Source organism: Mustela lutreola, chromosome 3 (genome assembly GCF_030435805.1).
Source record: "Mustela lutreola isolate mMusLut2 chromosome 3, mMusLut2.pri, whole genome shotgun sequence".
Classification (NCBI taxonomy): Eukaryota; Metazoa; Chordata; class Mammalia; order Carnivora; family Mustelidae; genus Mustela; species Mustela lutreola.
The window spans coordinates 173,611,323-173,628,297 of NC_081292.1; the positions used below are offsets into that span (position 1 = coordinate 173,611,323).

The window sequence follows — 16,975 nt, forward strand, 5'->3', positions numbered from 1 at the left end:
CTGTCATTTCTTTTGCTAGCATGGTACCTTCAACTTTTCAAGTGCCTTGAGACAAACTCTTGTGTAGGAGCCTAGCACGGGGATTAAGAACAGAGACTTCATTTTGATTTTTGCTTTTCTTACTTACCAGTTGATGTCCCTGGATCAGTTCTCCAATATCTAGTCTCTAAGCCTTCTTTGGTAAAAGGGGATAATAGTAGACTCTAACTGGGCCAGTGGTTGTGATAAATCAAAGCGATAGAAGCCAATTGCTTGGTCTAGTGTCTGGCATAAGAACTCAGTATTTGCTGTTAGTGTTAACATTGATTCCTCTTCTTTTTCCTCTATTAGTGTAACTATTTGATTTATACAGCTGTCTTATCATCTCTATTTTTAACAAACGAGGAAACTAAGACCTCAAAGAAGAGCTAGTTATTGGATTTCACTGGCATGGTTTATCGATCAGAATTTGGTTTAGTTTCAAACAATAGACACTGTAAATAACTGTAGCTTTATACCAAGTTTAGAAGTCAGCTAACATAGGGGTGCTTGGGTGGCTCAGTTGGTTAAGTGGCTGCCTTCAGCTCAGGTCAGAATCCCAGGGTCCTGGATCAGAGAGCCTGCCCCTCCTTCTCCCTCTGCCCCTGACCCCTCTTCCTCTGTCCCTCCCTACCACTTGTGTGTGCGTTCTCTGTCTTTCAAATAAATAAAATTAAAAAAAAAAAAAAAGAAGAAGTCAGCTAGGGTAAGTCTCCAAATCTTTTAATATTAAGCCTTTTTTTCTCTTTTTTCAACATTGTTTTAGGTTTTCTGTGTGCCTTGCATGTCGATATAAATTATGGCGTCACCTTGTGAATTTGTACCATAAAAAAACCCAAATCATTTCCTTAGGCTTATTCTTTATCTTAGAGGAGGCTACCCATTATTTCACCATTAAATGTGAAGTTACCTGTAAGTTTTTGTTTTTTGCCCTGTCTGATGGAGGAAGTGGACTCTTGTTTTAGTTTGCTGATAATACCCCCCCCTTTAAAAATAATGAATGAATATTGATTTTTGTCAAACGATTTTCTCACATTTGTTGAAATAACTGACTTGTTTAATGTGCGTGTGTAAAGAATTTGTGTTCTGAGTCTTTGAGTGTGGTTTTATACTAATATTAATTAGGTCAGGATGGTTCAATAGTATTTTGAAATATTGTAGACATGAGCTCATGCTGTCAATTTATTCTTTTGGGTAATAAGAAAGAGGTCCTTCTCTAATGGAGTCTGTTTCTCCCTCTGGCAGGTTTTTCTTTTGTATATTTTGAAATTCTCTTATTAGGTATCTGCACATTTAGGGTTGTTATATCTTTTTGATAGACAGCCAAGTTTTTCATGTTAAATGGCCCTCCTTCTCTCTGATAATACTTCTAGCATTAAAGCCCACCTTTGCTGATATAATATCGCCACACTAGGTTTCTTACGCTAATTTCCCCCTAATGTATCTTCTCCCATCTTTTCACGTCAATCTTTATGTCTCTTTATTTAAAATGGGTTTCTCTTAGAGAACATGTAATTTGGTTCTCCTTTTTTTTTTCTGTCTGACAATCTCTGCATTGTTAGTCATTTGCATTCAGTGCGATTATGGATAGGACTGGTTGCTGCTTTCTGTTCATCTACCATGTTCTTTATTTTATTCTTCCTTTCCTTCATTCTTTTGGGAAAATTGAATACTTAGAAAATTTTTTTCTCTTCAGTTGGTTTTTTAGCGATATCTTTATCTTCTGCTATTGTTTCGGTTCTTAATTTTTTGTTGTCCTTTAGTGGTTGCTCTGGGCATTACAGTATCCAATGACGGTATAATGCTATCAACCACCCCCCTCATTCTTTGTTCTATTGTTGTCACGTATTTTCTAAGTATGTTATAACATTATGATTCAATATTGTTAATTTTGCTTCAAATACTCAGTTGTTTAAGGGGCTCAGTCATTTAGACCCCTGACTCTTGATTTCATGACCCCAGGGTCGTGAGACCCAGCCCCACTTTGGGCTGCACACTCAGTGGGGAGTCTGCTTGAGATTCCCTCTCCTCTCCCACTCTCCCCCCCACTCGCATGCGTACTTTCTCTCAATAAATAAAATCTTTAAATAGCTAACTGTTGTTAAATAAAGAAAAGGAAAAAGAACTTATTCCCAAATGTACCATTTTCAGTCTTCTTCATTTCTTCCTACAAACTTGAATTTCCATCTATATTATCATTCATATTCTGCTCGAATAAGACTCCTTAATGTTTTTGTAGTAAGGTAGGTATGTTGGCAACAACATTCTCTTGGTTGTTCTTTATCAGAAAATGTCTTAATTTAGCCTCATTTTTTTTTTAAGATTTTATTTATTTATTTGACAGAGAGAAATCACAAGTAGATGGAGAGGCAGACAGAGAGAGACAGAGGGAAGCAGGCTCCCCGCTGAGCAGAGAGCCTGATGCAGGACTCGATCCCAGCACCCCGAGATCATGACCTGAGCCGAAGGCAGCGGCTTAAACCACTGAGCCACCCAGGCGCCCCAATTTAGCCTCATTTTTATTTAAAGTTATTTTCTCTGGAAATAGAGTTCTTGGAGATAGGTTCATTCTTTCAGTACCTTAAAAAGGTAATTTTATTGTCTTTTGCCTCCATGGATCCTAATGAAAAGTCACCTGTAATTCTTTTCATTGTTCAATATATGTATTTTGATTTTTTCTTCTGGATTCTTTTAATATTTTTTTCCCTAGTTTTGGGTGCCCAGTAATTTGACTATGAGGTCCTTGTTTGTTTTCTTTGAATTTATCCTTCCTGGGGTTAACTGAGCATTACTGTGTATGGGTGATTTTCTACCAAAGTAGGGCAATCTCTATGCTCCATCATCTCTATGCTACAGACAATAGAATGAATGAAGGGATAAAATAAAACAGGGCAAAGGGTGCGTGCCAACTCTCTTTTAAGGAAGTTTCTCAGAAGCAACCTCAAGAGATTTCCATTTATATCCCATTACCCAGAGTGTTGTCATTTCCATCTGACTAAAGCAAAGACAGCCAATGTAGCCATTATTCTGAGCAGCCGGGTGACCAGCTGTCCTATTGCTGTGAAAGCAGAGGAGGCAGATATCAGCGAGGGCAAGCCCTTTCTGCTACACATAGCCAGCAAGTGACAGAGGAGTCTGACAGGTCCTGGATTACCTGTTTTCACATTCTTGGTCCTTCTGCTGCACCCCAGACATCAAGTGTTACAGCAAAAAGCACTGGCTAGAAGCTTGGATTTGGGAGTCAGACTCCCGGTGTTCAAACTCCATTCCTGCCATTTACTAGCTGTGTAACCTTGGGCAAGTTACTTGACCTTCCCGTGCCTCTGTTTACCCATCTGAAAAGGAAATAATAGTACTTAGCTCATAGAACTGAGACCAGGGTTCAGTGAGTTAATATAGCCCAACCGCTTGGAACGGTGCCCGGTACGGACAAGTGTTTGCCATTAAAAGACACTGTTTCAGCAGCTTGTCTTTTTGAACCTGCGCAGAAAGCTGTTAGAGATGCCCCCTGCCTACCACCTCTTCCCACCATGGCTTGCTCTGGGACCCCAGCTCCATTTGTCAGCCTCTCTGGGTGGCCCAATATGTTTAGAGAACACTGTGTGAGAACCACCTAATTCCAAAACACTCCTCTTGGATATCTCCCGGGACCCCTCTTCCCCCCAAGGATTCATGTTCATGTGAAATTTGATGACATCCCAGGGATTGGCTGACAAACCCACCTCTCTCCCATTGCCCTAACCCCAAACTCTGGGTGTACCTACAACCTGGGATTTCCCTAGAAGCCCTGCTTAAAGGACGGAGCCTCCAACATTTATTGAGCACTGCCTGCCATTTTGTTTCATCTGACACAGCAGGGGTCATCCTCGTTTTATATGCAAGAAAATTAAAGCACAAAATGATTAAGTACTTCACTCAAGGTCGCAAAGCTAGGAAGAAGAGCCCAACCCAACTTTAGTTTTCTGGCCCTGCCTTCTTTGTGTTATAAAACTTTGTCCCTTTCTCTCTCTGGAAGCCATTTAAGGGGTGGCTATGAAAGGTGTGAGTCATTTACAAAGGATGTCCCATTAATCAGAGGATAACAATTGCTTGGGTGATGGAAAAAGAGAAGTTGCTGGTTACAGCTGTCGTGTCTTAGCTTTGGGCTTCCATGACAGAATACCATCGGTGGTTGGCTTAAACAAGAGACACTGATTTCTCACAGGAATGGAGGCAGAGAAACCTGTGATGGGGGTACCAGCCTGGGCAGTTCTAGTGAGGACTGTCTTCCAGTCCTCAAATATTAGCATCCACACCTATGAATTTGATTCCTATCCATATGTGTCTGACCCCCAGTCCATGTCTTCTCCCTTATATCTCTTTCCTGAGCACCAGGTCTGCATAGTTAACTGACTGGAATAAACACAAAAGTACCTCAAGCCAACAAGTGCAAAGCTGAGCTCATCATTACACCCTGGGAATCTCCTCCTCTGTTGGCCATTGCGGTTGGTAACACCACCGTCCACATTGTACCCCAGTCTGGAAAAACACACGTGTAGCTGCTTCTTACCAAATGCCTGTTATTTGCCAGTCACCGTGCCAAATGTTTTCCAGAAGTTTTCATTCCAGCTTCGTAAAAACCATGTGCTGTCAGCATCACTGTGCCCAATTCTGTGAACGCAGACACACGAGGTCAAGAGGATCAAGGTCAAGGTCTTGCAGTTGCTCATGGGCAGTATCTCCCACATTGGCTCCAAAGCTCATGGTTCACATTAAGTCACACACAGAAGGCACGTACACAGGGTCCATAGATGTGTTTTAGCTCCCAGAGAAATGACCTATCACTGTTTTCAACTAGGATGGGTTCCAACAAGAATCCAGATCTCAGATATTTCTTGAAAATTCAGAGGATCTGGCAATGGGCTCCACCTCTCAAATGGTAGTAGAGAGCTACAGGTGAGCGGCAGCCACCCCTGTTGGAACATACTCAAGGGGGCATGCTCTCTCTGGTCTGGCGCAGTCCCCACCACTCCCTGCTGTCTTACTGCTGGCCCGCTTCTGTCGTCAGTGCTGCCAGCCTGACTCCTGCTGTCGTTGGAGTTTAAGGCTTCTGCAACCTTGTGTCCCTAGGCTTTCCCCTCTCTTTCATTCTTGCACCATCTAATTGGTCCTTGAACTGACAGTGTTGCTTGTGAAATCATTTACTGTCTCACATTCTTCATCCCTAGCGCTACAAATTGTTCCTCCTAACCTCTCACCCCAATTACACTAGTGAACACCTGGTTTCCTGCTTCCAGTCTTGATTGTCACTGATTCACTCTCCACACTGCTTGCAATTAGGGATATCAAAAAAACAAGAATAGGTGATGTCTAGGAGCTTCAGAAGGAAATGCAGACTGCTTATGGAGGTGTGCAAGACTGTTGGCGATCGGACCTCTGACCGGGGACCTCATTTATGTTCACTTCTCACCCTCCCCGAGACCTTACTGAAATGTGGGCTCTCCCCAGTCATGACCCTTCACTTCTCCTTGCATATTTACTCATCTTTTGCTCTGCTTGGAATATCCTATGCAGATTATGTGAATATTTATAATGGAGTCTACCAACATGAATCTAGAGTGATTGCCTTTCTAAAATTTGTAATTTTTTTTTCAATTTTGACTTGATGGATGAGTCTTCTATTTCTTTTTCCATTCAGATACAAACAGGATAGAAACATGAGTCCCAGTTGTGTTTATACACCTTAACTCCTTAGATGGCCCATCACTGATTTCTTTCTGTGTCATACTGCAGAGTAGCAAGAGCTTGGGCTTAGTACCCCCACTGTGCCATCCACTAGCTACATAGACTCCAACAAGCTACTTTACATATGTTTCTGTGTCGCCACTGTCCCATCTGTTCAGTAGAGGCACTAAGGGTTCTTTTATCATACAGTTATAGTGGGGTTCAGAGAAATAATGCATGGAAAGGGTTAAAATCATCTGGTGCACGCCAGCCCCTAGGAGATGTCCACTCTGGCTCTTAGTCTTACCATTCTTATTTAATTCATTTACTCAGCATTGGATCAGGTGCTCTTTCAGGAATTTTGCTACATATCTTTTTAGAACCCACAACAACATTGTAAAGAAAATAATTTGAGCTCTTTTCTGGATGAGGCAGCAGATTAGAGAGGTCGGGGCTCGCCTTGGTCATTGTTTGTCCCATGGTAATAAGTACTTAACATCTCCTTTTCATTCAGAGTAAAATGGAACGCATCTCATGAAAGATGGAATTAGATTCCATTCCAGGCTGTGAAGGGACTCTTTGGAGAATTCAAGTGTTATTAAAGCCAATGTGGGATATTTTTAGTACAGTTTCTAAAATTTAAAAACTACCGGGAAACTTTTTAAAATGTTGAAAAGCATTGGATTTTGAAAAGGTTTTCTATTTTTGGACAGAAAAACACCAAGTTGATTATGCCAATTTATGAGGGATGCTTCAGATAATTAAGTCTGGGAGCTATTTTTGTTTGTTTTATGTATTCACTAGGTCCTTAGCAGCAACAACAGATATTGCCAGTATTGCCAGGAGTTCTGTGTGAATATGGGTAAATACAAACTTAAATGTAGACAAGGAGGGGATGTCTGGGTGGCGCAGTCAGTTAAGTGTCTGCTTTCACTCAGGTCATGATCCTGGTGTCCTGGGATCGAGCCCCATATCAGGCTCCCTTCTCAGTGGGGAGTCTGCTTCTCCTTCTCTCTCTGCACCCCCCACCACCACTTGTGCTTTCTCTCTCTCAAACGAACAAATAAATAAAATCTTTTAGAAAAATATAGACAAGAAAAGTTGAAGAGAATATTGGAATAAAAACTATTAGTAAAATTATTTAACTTTGTTTCTAAAATTTGAACCATCTTCATTTAATTTTCAAGCTGCTGCTATACTGTGAATAGGTTTTACTAAAGCATTTGAAATCCCTGCATGGATACACAAACCTACAGACCCACACATACATATGTACACTTTTTTAAATTGAGGAATACTGAAACACATATACAGGAAACAAAAAGAAATAGGCTCTACAATTAGCACATTTAATATTTTTAAAGAATTTAATGCTTTCCTGAGGTAAAATTTAGATACAAATTTCATTTATTTTAGGTACATAACTCAGTGCATTTTAGTAAATGTATCACCACAATGCGATATTAGACCATTTACACCAACCTCAAAGACAGCTGATGGCCATTCAAGGTCATACCTGGTCCCAGACAAGCACCAGTCTATTTTCTTTATCTACAGATTTGCTTTTTCTGGACATTTCTTAGAAGTGGAATCACACAATATGTGTTGTGTTTTAATTGTTTTCTTTCAGCTAAAATAATTTTTTGGGATGCATCCACATTGTAGCACAAGTGAGACCATAGATCCTTTTTACTGCTGTGTAGTATTCTGTTATATGGCCACCAGAGTTTATCTATTACAGTAACCAAATTTAAAAAGTATATATTCAAGGGGTGCCTGGGTGGCTCAGTGGGTTAAAGCCTCTGCTTTCGGTTCAGGTCATGGTCCCCGGGTCCTGGAATCAAGCCCTGTATCGGGCTCTCTGCTTGGCAGGGAGCCTGCTTCCCTCTCTCTCTGCCTGCCTCTCTGCCTACTTGTGATCTCTGTCTGTCAAATAAATAAAATCTTTTAAAAAAAGTATATATTCAAGAAACTGCTAACAGTGACTCTTCAAAAGAGAAGAATGGGGTGGAAGGGATATGAGAGAGATATCTTTTCATTGATTACTATTTTATATGGGTTTATTTTTTAAAATTCAGGATTACATCTTTTTGAAGCAAAGGTAAGGAATCCCTTTCCCCCAGAAAAGTGTATGAAATAAGAGGACAGAGTCCTCCACTGACCCCAGTCCCACCTTCCTGAAGGTAATCACCATTAATTTTTTGGGGCATCTTTCTAGACTAATTATTCACACATACGTATGCCCATGTACACCTGTAAATATATTCACGTCCCTGGGTGTCTGAACATCTGAGTGGTCATATATCTTACATTTGAACAAATTGGAAGCCCAGGGCTTAATACTTTAACCCCCCATTCCCAAAGCTAAGAAGACCTGCCTTCCCCCTACGGTTGGGTTGTCGGTATCTGGAAACTGTTAAATGAGTTAATCACTTCACCATGGGGAAATTTAGGAATGGACCCAGATTGTTTATTTAGTTTTTAAAGATTTTATTTATTTGAGAGAACGAGGAAGAACACAGAGGGAGAGTGAGAAGCAAACTCCCCGCTGAGCAGAGAGACCAATGTGGGGCTGGATCCTGGGACTCCAGGGTCATGACATAAGCCGAAGACAGAGGCTTAAGGTCTGAGCCACGCAGGTGCCACCTGCACCCAGCTTATCAGATATGATGTGTGAACACAGTTTCATTTATTTTTTACCCATTCCCCTGTCTGCGTTTTCTGGCAGGATACTTCGGCGCGGCCTGCGAGGAAAAGGTGGACCCGTGCGTCTCGTCCCCGTGCCAGAACAATGGGACCTGCCATGCGGACGGCCTGCATTTCAGCTGCAGCTGCAGCGCGGGCTTCACGGGGCCAGCGTGTGCCCAGCTCGTGGACTTCTGTGCGCTCAGCCCCTGCGCGCACGGCACCTGCCACAGCGTGGGCACCAGCTATAAATGCCTTTGTGACCCAGGTCGGTACCATCATGGAATGCGAATCCTTGCTCTCTCCAGTCTTAGACTTTTACCTTCTCTAGTGCGTCTGGGTAGACGTTGGCTCCCCGGATGTGTTCACTTGTCCATAGACACGTCCCCAACTCACTTTCTCTTTAGACTTACTCTTGGCAGGGTTTTAAAAACACGATGTCCCCTCTCCATGAGCAGGTCACAGTCATGACAAAATATGAAAAGACAAGTAAGCAAAATAAGAAAATTAAAAATAGGCTTGATCTCTGAACAGCTTAATTATTTTTTAAAGATTTACTAGAGGTCATTCCCCAGCTTTTACTGGATTGCATATCTTTTAATACCATGTTCTTAGGTTAATGGAATATGTTTTTCTTTTTTAATGGGCATAAAAAGCAAGACGCAATCTATTTAGAATTTTCTCATTTATTAGCATTCTTACTCTGAGGAAGCGCGGTTCCTCACACGTGTGTCTGACCCACCCACGTGGAGGCCAGTTCCCTGGTTTTGCTGAAGCCTCAGGTCTGCTGGTGCAGTGCCTTCCACCTGATGCCTGGTCCCCTGTTACTCCATTTTCACCTGCAGACTTCTCCTTCTGGGCCCCATACACTTTCCCTGTGCTGAATTCCAGCAGTCACCCTTGATATCACTTGCTTGGTCTTTAAAGCATTATATTAATTGTCTTTCTCCCCACTGGGGGTAGGAGGAAGTGTATTTTACTAGTAACCTTTGTGTAACCATAATAGCTCCAAACCACCATTTAGTGAGCACGAATCTGTCTAGGTTTTGAGCTGGGTGCTTCACATCTGTGGTCCCTCCCTGCAAGCTACATCTCACTGAGCCACATTTATGAACTGTGTCATACTTGCTTTAGTCATGTGCCTGTGGCCATACACTCAGAGGGGGCTGAGTGCAGAGGCTGACCCAGGTGCCATGGTTCCACTGCCCAGAACTTTAAAGGGGCACATCTCATACTCATGAATCAGTGAAGGAATTAGTAGGAAATCCAACTAAGCATTGAGGGGTATTGAAAAACCTTTTCATGGAGGGGAGCCTAGGTGGCTCAGCCAGTTAAGCATCTGACTCTTGACTTCAGCTCAGGTCATGATCTCAGGGTTGTGAGATCAAGCCCCATGTGAAGGTCTGTGGCTCAGTACAGAGTCTGCTTGTCCCTCTCCTTCTGTCCCTCCTCCGGCCCACACTCTTGTTCTTTCTCAAATAAATAAATAAAAATTCCCCCCACCCCCTCGCCAAAATATATATGAAGAGAAAAAGAGAGAAATATTGGAAGGGATTGATTTTAAGGAATTGGCTCACATAACTGTGAGAACGGGCAAGTTCTCAATCTGTAGTGCCAGACATCAGGCTGGAAACTCAGGCAGGGTTTCCGTGTTACAGTTTTGAGCCTGAATTCCTTCTTCAGAAACCTCACTCTTTGCTCTTAGGCCTTCACCGGATTGGATGAGGCCCGCCCATGTTTTGGAGGGTAATCACTTTACTCAAAGCCTACTGCTTTAAAAACTTATCTCATCTAAAAAGTACCTTCCCAGCAACATCTAGACCAGCGTTTGACAACATGTTTGGGTGCCGTGGCTTCGCCGAGTTAACACATGGAATTAAGGCTCACAGTAGCATTTTGGGGTTTCCCATTAGACCTTGAGGTGAAGAAGTTTCTCCACCTCTCCATCTGCCCTGAGATACTTTCCCTCACCTCCCCCTGACTCCCTCTGTCCTCTCCTGTCAGAGCCATGGTGGAAATGGGAATGGCTTCCTCACCGGAAGCCCCGTGTTCTTCCGTGTGCTGGGCCCCACGTGTGCAATGGAGCTGGTCCTACTGAGGAGGGGGCAGTGCGGGGCGGCCCCCTTGCCTGTTGGGAATGTGGGGCATGAAAACCGCTGTATTTGCACGTGAAGCAAGCTGCAGTGGTGCTGGGGAGGACACGGTCTCACTCACATCGGGGCTCCCTAGGGCGCTGCTCCCTACGCTCCATGTAGTCTCACGCGTGGTGTCTACCCCCACCCCCCCACCCATCGGAAGCAAAATCGTTCTGTCGGGAACTTCCTCCCTCCTTCAACACCAGACCCCGGAGAGTGTTGCTTCTGTCCGGGAAGCCCCACCCAAAGAGAAATCAGGTATGTCAAGACCAGAAGGGAGCCCTCTTTTCTCCTCCTTTTCTCCTCAGACTTCCTTTCTCGATCATACTAACTTTTTCTTTCTATTTAGTTGGCCTACTCTTAAAAGTTTCTTTCTTTCTTTGTTTATTATTTATTTTTTAACTTTTAAACCTTTAAGTGGAATGTAGTTATTTAAAGATAAATGTTACTTTGTGTGGCTGACAATTATGAAAATGTTGTTTAACACTGAGTTTATCGACAGGTACGGGCAGGCTTACCTGGGTCCTGCATAGAAAGTATATTTCCTATTCTTTCTCTTTCCACACTGGGAGGTGAGAACTGACCTGGGAGATCCCCTCCCGCTGACTGTCCCCATAGGAAACTTAACAGGACTTCTCTGGACATTTTTGTATTTTTATGAAGAACATCTTAGATTCTTGTCCATTCAGTGACAGTTGGTGTCACAGCCTAGACTGGGACAAGTTGCTGACCGTGGTCTGCTGTGTGAGAGTGTTAAATGTGGCACGTTTCCTGGCGTGGAGTCATGAGAGGTATTGCCCTTTCTTTCTGTCAATGGACATTCCAGCATTTATTTATTTATTTATTTAAAGATTTTATTTATATATTTGAGAGAGATCAGGCCTGAGCAGGGGGTTTGGGGGAAGAGGGAGAGGGAGAAGAAGACTCACTTGCCCAGCAGGGAGCCCAACGTGGGGCTCCATCCCAGGACCCTGGGATCATAACCTGAGCTGAAGGCAGATGCTTAACCGACTTAGCCACCCAGGCATCCCCCAAGCATTTCTTCATAAGGTGAAGAAGGGTAAAGTATCTCTTGTTTAAATAGCACTTTCACCTCCTGCTGGTCTCTACTCAAACTTCCTTCCTGGCCAGCTGGAGCATTTGGCTTGGTAATAGTCAAATGTCCAGTGTCCCCTTTGGGAGGTGAGGAACCTGGTGATTGGAGCCGAAATGATGAGGGGACTACTGACTGATGATCAGTAGATGCTTTATTGAATTAATACAGTGCTTATATACTCTTAAGATCTGGATTTCTACAGGATATGGTTACATGCAGAGTAATCGTGTGCTTATATGTGAACAATAACAACTTATTAATGGATAGAAAAGCAGACTTAATGACTTTCCATTGTAATCAATACAATGTATCTTAGCGGGGGCATGAAATTACAACATGCATCCTTTCATGTTTATTCTGGGCATCAGTCCCAGCAGAACTCCTGTCCTCTTCTTGGAGCTTTCTCACAAGACATGACATGACCCCGGTCCCATCGGTAAGGATGCAGGTTGTGTTCCAACAATCCAGCCACTAATTAGCCTTGAAAAGCCTGGAGAGGCATGGATTCCCTTCCATCAGTCCTTCATCTCTTAAGGGTGGTCTCTCCCTGGGGCAGAGCCTTGGAGTTCTTGTCAGAGTTCTGTCTTTGAACTTGGGAGACAAATTGCTTTCTGAGGGGTTGCGTCCTCAGATCATTAAGTGACATTGTGTGAAATAAAAAAGGCATCTTAACATCTGGGAAGAATTTACATTTTAAGAGGTGAAATGACAATGCTCTGAACATGAAATTTTTAGTCTTAATCTTTTGGAGTACGTAATTGCTTTCCCACCAGTTTGCATAATAGAAGAATCTCACGAGAGTCGGTGAAATTGGGTGTCTAGCTGCAGAGCAGCAAGGCTGATCATCTCTACGGAGAGCAAACAGATCCTATTTCATAAAATGACAGCAGATTGAAATCATGTCAGGTTGGTAATTAGTTCCCGTCTGACAAAATGCCATTTGGATCACTGCAAATCAGATTTGCCAGGTGCTTTATTTTCAAACCTCATTTTTAGCTTATCAGGCTAGGGATTTCTGATGGGATTTTAAAATTAAATAATAAAATGTGAGCACTGAGTAATCACTGAAATATTATCTTTCAGTGACAGTGTTAAGTGATAGGCTATAAATACTCCCCCCAACATGGCAAGTTGAAATCTCCCCAAGACTAGAGAAATGGAGAACATGGACCCTCGTAAGTAAGCATTGTAGGGGGGTGGGTGTCACAGTGCGAGGAGCTTGCTGGGGGTAGGGCGGACATGCTGGCAGGTGGGAGCTATGGTGTTTCACGCGCCCTCAGTACAATGGTGGCATCTGCAGATGCCGTTTGGATGATGACCAACACTGGAAGGAATCCCTGGCTGGAGGTGGTTTGCCCGAGTTCACTGATCTTGGCCCTGGCCTAATGCAACTGAGTCATTACTCTGACCTTGTTTGTTGAATTGAATTAACCATGCTTTTATAGAATGTGCCTTAAGTTAAGGAAGTTTAAGACTTTTTCCAAATAAGTTTTTTTTTTTAAAGGAAACTGTAGTAATTTCAGGTATTTTTTACATATGCCTTCTGCGTGAGCTGCACCTATGGTCTCTGAGGCCTGAAGGGCAGCTGGCATTGCTTCCTTCAAACTCAGACTTGGCAATATTGGCATTCTGATAGTCTTCTGGAAACACAGTCTAAGGTAAGACTTACTGCTTAGGATTTTAATAACAATTCAACAACCATAAAGAAAAAAGCACACCTACAAGATATGAAGACATTTATGTCTTGCTAACGAATGCTTAATTGCATTTAGATTCTTGGATAAGTACAGTGGACAGCTTTCATCTTTTATGAACCAGAAAACTTTCTTCACTAGGTTCACTAAGAGGGAGACAGTTCTTGTGTTTCACAAGCTCTAAGGGGTTCCTGATCTACATATCATTCCTAAGAATTGTAGATTGCCTGCAATATATTGTCTCCTTTCCTTACATCCCAGCACTGCTACCATGTCCTTCTTTTGTTACATTTCAAAACATGATATCTGTCCTCCCCATGGGGGCCCCAAATAGAGCCTTGTCTACCTAGCGAACAGCTGTAATAATTCTTCTTAATCTGTATTTACCTAAGAAAGAAATTTAAATCTCTCTGGACATCATGATGATAGTAAGAACTCTATATGAGAGCTTGTTGGATAATTATATATAGGCCTTGAAGGTGTTAGAAGCTGGCCTCATGCTCCTGGCTGGGCCATTGTGTCTCCTATTGGACACAGGGACATAAGTAATCTCACAGAAACTGACACCAGACATGGTCATTCCGAGGCCATGATAAAGTGAGACAAAGAAGACCATTTCATAATTGTAAGTACAGACAAAACCAAGATCACCATGCAGTCCACGTAATACCACACTTCTCTTTCTCTCACAAATAAGTGGAGGGCTAGCTGCTTCTTCACCAACCACAGCTTTAGCCTTGAGCTAGCTTGCCTTTGCTATAGATCAGATATATTGAGATACTCGAGCATAGAGCTGCTTCTGCTTTCTGACCCCACTCTAGAGTGAGTCCTCCCCAGATCATCCAGCTGGAGTTCAAATCCTGCAAGTAGCATCTAACCCCCTTGTATTGAGACACCCCCTGGTTCCCATGATGGGTTCCCTCTTGTTGCATTGACTGGACTTAACTGATTGAAATGCTCAAAATACTGAAATTTCAATCAATTGAAGTTTTGTGTTAACAGCCCAATCAGGATTTCCAACGAGTTGGACAGGGAAATGCTCTGGATTTAAACATAGTGGGAGGATGCTATGGAACAAAAGTCCTGGGTGGGTGGGAGGGGGAGGAGAGGGGAGATTCAGAGAACAGGAGATGCATTTGGCTGCCAAATAAGATGCCCTGGGTGCGGTAATGGGTGGTAAGGCTGAAAGGCTCGCTGGGGCACACTGGGCAGACTCTAGATGCTGAGTTGGGAAAATGAAGACTTGGAGACCTTTTGCATTGTCTGGGAACTGATCCGTGTTTTAGAACGATGGTTCTGATAGGATTGGGAGATTTCTAGGGAGAATGAGTGATTCGAGGAAGAATGGGGAAGAAAACACATTCTGGTAGAATTAGATTTTACCGGTAGATTTACCGTCAAGAAGAGATGGTAAGACAGCAGAGCAGTCAGGAAGCTCAGGCAGGTGGAAGTGAGGGCTTGGACTTGTGGCAGTGGGAATGAAAGGTCGGACCTAAAATCTAATCGACAGGTGGAATCGTCAGAGTTGTCAGCTGAATGCAGGGAACGAAGGTCGGACTGGAGCTCAAGGTCTGTCTCCAGCTTTAACTCGGGAAACTCAGAAACAGGAGGATGTGCAGAAGCAGCCTTAAGCTCTCCCAACCCCCCACCACGCCAGGAGACACTGTGAAGTCGGCCCCTGTGGTGTCGACAGCTGCTGGCACGGCCATACTTTTCTCCATTTCGTTTTTATTCTCATTTGGGGGGCATTCGGGGAGAATTAGTGATATTGCCTTCTTTAGGCTAGTGACCTGCGGGGTTACTAGAAGGGGAGAAAGGATGCCAGAAATGAGTGAAGGGCATTGCCGTTGGAGCATATGGAATGTTTATGAGATTCTTGACATTCAAAATCTATTCACAAGGCTGCTTTTTAACCTCGCTTTAAATGGCTAATCTGTACGTATGCAAGTGTTGATGAGACAGCCTTTAATTCCGGAGGATTTCTGTTCCTTCTTCTCCCACTACTCCACTAAAATTCAAGTAGTTGAGAGCTCCTGTTGAAAAGGAATGGGGTTTACCTACTGACTATAGGTTTTAGAATAGTCTGTGAGGACAGCGGAAAACATGGACATCACCTTACCTGCACCTTATCTGCAAACCGGGAATGGCAGCTGATAATAACTTGGGGCGCTAAACCGTGCATATCCGGGAACGGCTCTGTCGGAGACACTTTGCCAGCCCAAGATTGCGGGAACTTCTCATGAAGTTTATGGCCATGAAGATCAGATGGGGACGTATTTGAAACTCTTGTATAACTAAGACATTGACTCTTACTTTGTTTGGTGGTTGGGAGTTAATTACGATCTGATCGCTAATGTTTTCTTGCTTGCTGAAAGTCTGGGCAGCTGGAATTGAGAACTGAGAGTCAGCATTCTTGCCTCGTTTCCCAGCTGTGATGGAAAGGGGCCTGGCCGAGAACTGAGCCGAGCCCAGTTCAGGTCTCAGCTTTGTCACTGAGCAGCTGCATAGTTGGTCTCTGGCTGCCTTAATTTCCTCTTCTATGAAATGGGGATAAACCATTAAGCTCAAATGAAGTGATGCATACTGTCTTGTATTTTGAAATCTATAAAACAACGAAGCAGTTGTGCAAATGTCAGCTATGCCTTTCGCTGGGGAAGATTGGCGAGGAATGATTAAATCTGTGCCTGGATTCTTTTCACGTGAGGTTCAAGGCTAGAGCTGGAGTAGAGGAGGGATCCATCTTCATGGCCATAGTGAGTACAGGTGCACCTTCTTGCAGGACTAAGTGATTGCTTGCTGTGTGGGCTCTCAGTGGCTTCCGTGATTAAATATTTAAGTGCCCGGTGCAGGGCAGAGCTCTTTAAGTGAAATGGCTACTCGGATCCTCACAGTCCTTAAGTCGTGACCATGATTGTTGCCCTTTCTGGGCCCAAGACTACAGAGCTAGTAGAGGATGAAGCCAGGATCAAACCCTGGGTGTTTGGAACCCAGAGCCTCTGTTAGCTCAGAGTAAACAGGAAATAGGGGGAAACTGTGACTGACTCACTAGTGATGAGTAAAGGACTGACCAGATTTCAGATTTCCCAAGCAGTAGTTGTCTTAATAGCTACCTCAGAAGGACACATGAAGTTGGGGTTCATTGGGATATCGCTTCAGCCATATTGATCTGGGTAACTCTCTTTGTCCAGGCAGCTTTGCCTCAGTAGCTCGCGTCTATGACAACTGCCAACATCCAGACTCTGTGCCAGTCACCTGACAAAATTCTCTCTTCCTTAACCCCAGGCTGTAGTACTCCTATTTTCCTAACTCAAGGATGGAGAAACTGAGGCAGTGAGGGTATAAACAGCAGGAGGCGGGGGTGACAGAGCCCCAAATTGGGCTGGGTTTGTCTAGAACTGAAGCCCTTGACCCATAGGCAGACTCTCAGCAGAAGCCTACTTGTGCCCCTTCCCCCAAGTTACGCATCAACCTGGGCTCTCACTTACGTTTGAGCCAATCACGGGAGAAGCTTCTAGACTCCTCTTGTCTCAGCACAGCTCCTGAAATGAGGCTTGAAAAGCAGCCTTGGTTGTGGTCTAGCGAGTGGCTAGACATGACCAATAGTTCCTTCCTTCCCAGCCCAGAGAAGCACAGTTCTGACTTGC

The 16,975-nt window shown here is 43.5% G+C and overlaps 1 protein-coding gene across 1 annotated transcript in view; it reads left to right on the top strand.

Moving 5' to 3' along the window:
* Positions 1–16,975, top strand: part of DNER (delta/notch like EGF repeat containing) — a 315,989-nt gene that overhangs the window by 244,174 nt on the left and 54,840 nt on the right. Inside the window, exon 8 of the mRNA XM_059167803.1 lies at positions 8,450–8,674. Within this exon, the coding sequence (XP_059023786.1) occupies positions 8,450–8,674 (225 nt within the window). The remainder of the gene's footprint in view (positions 1–8,449; positions 8,675–16,975) is intronic.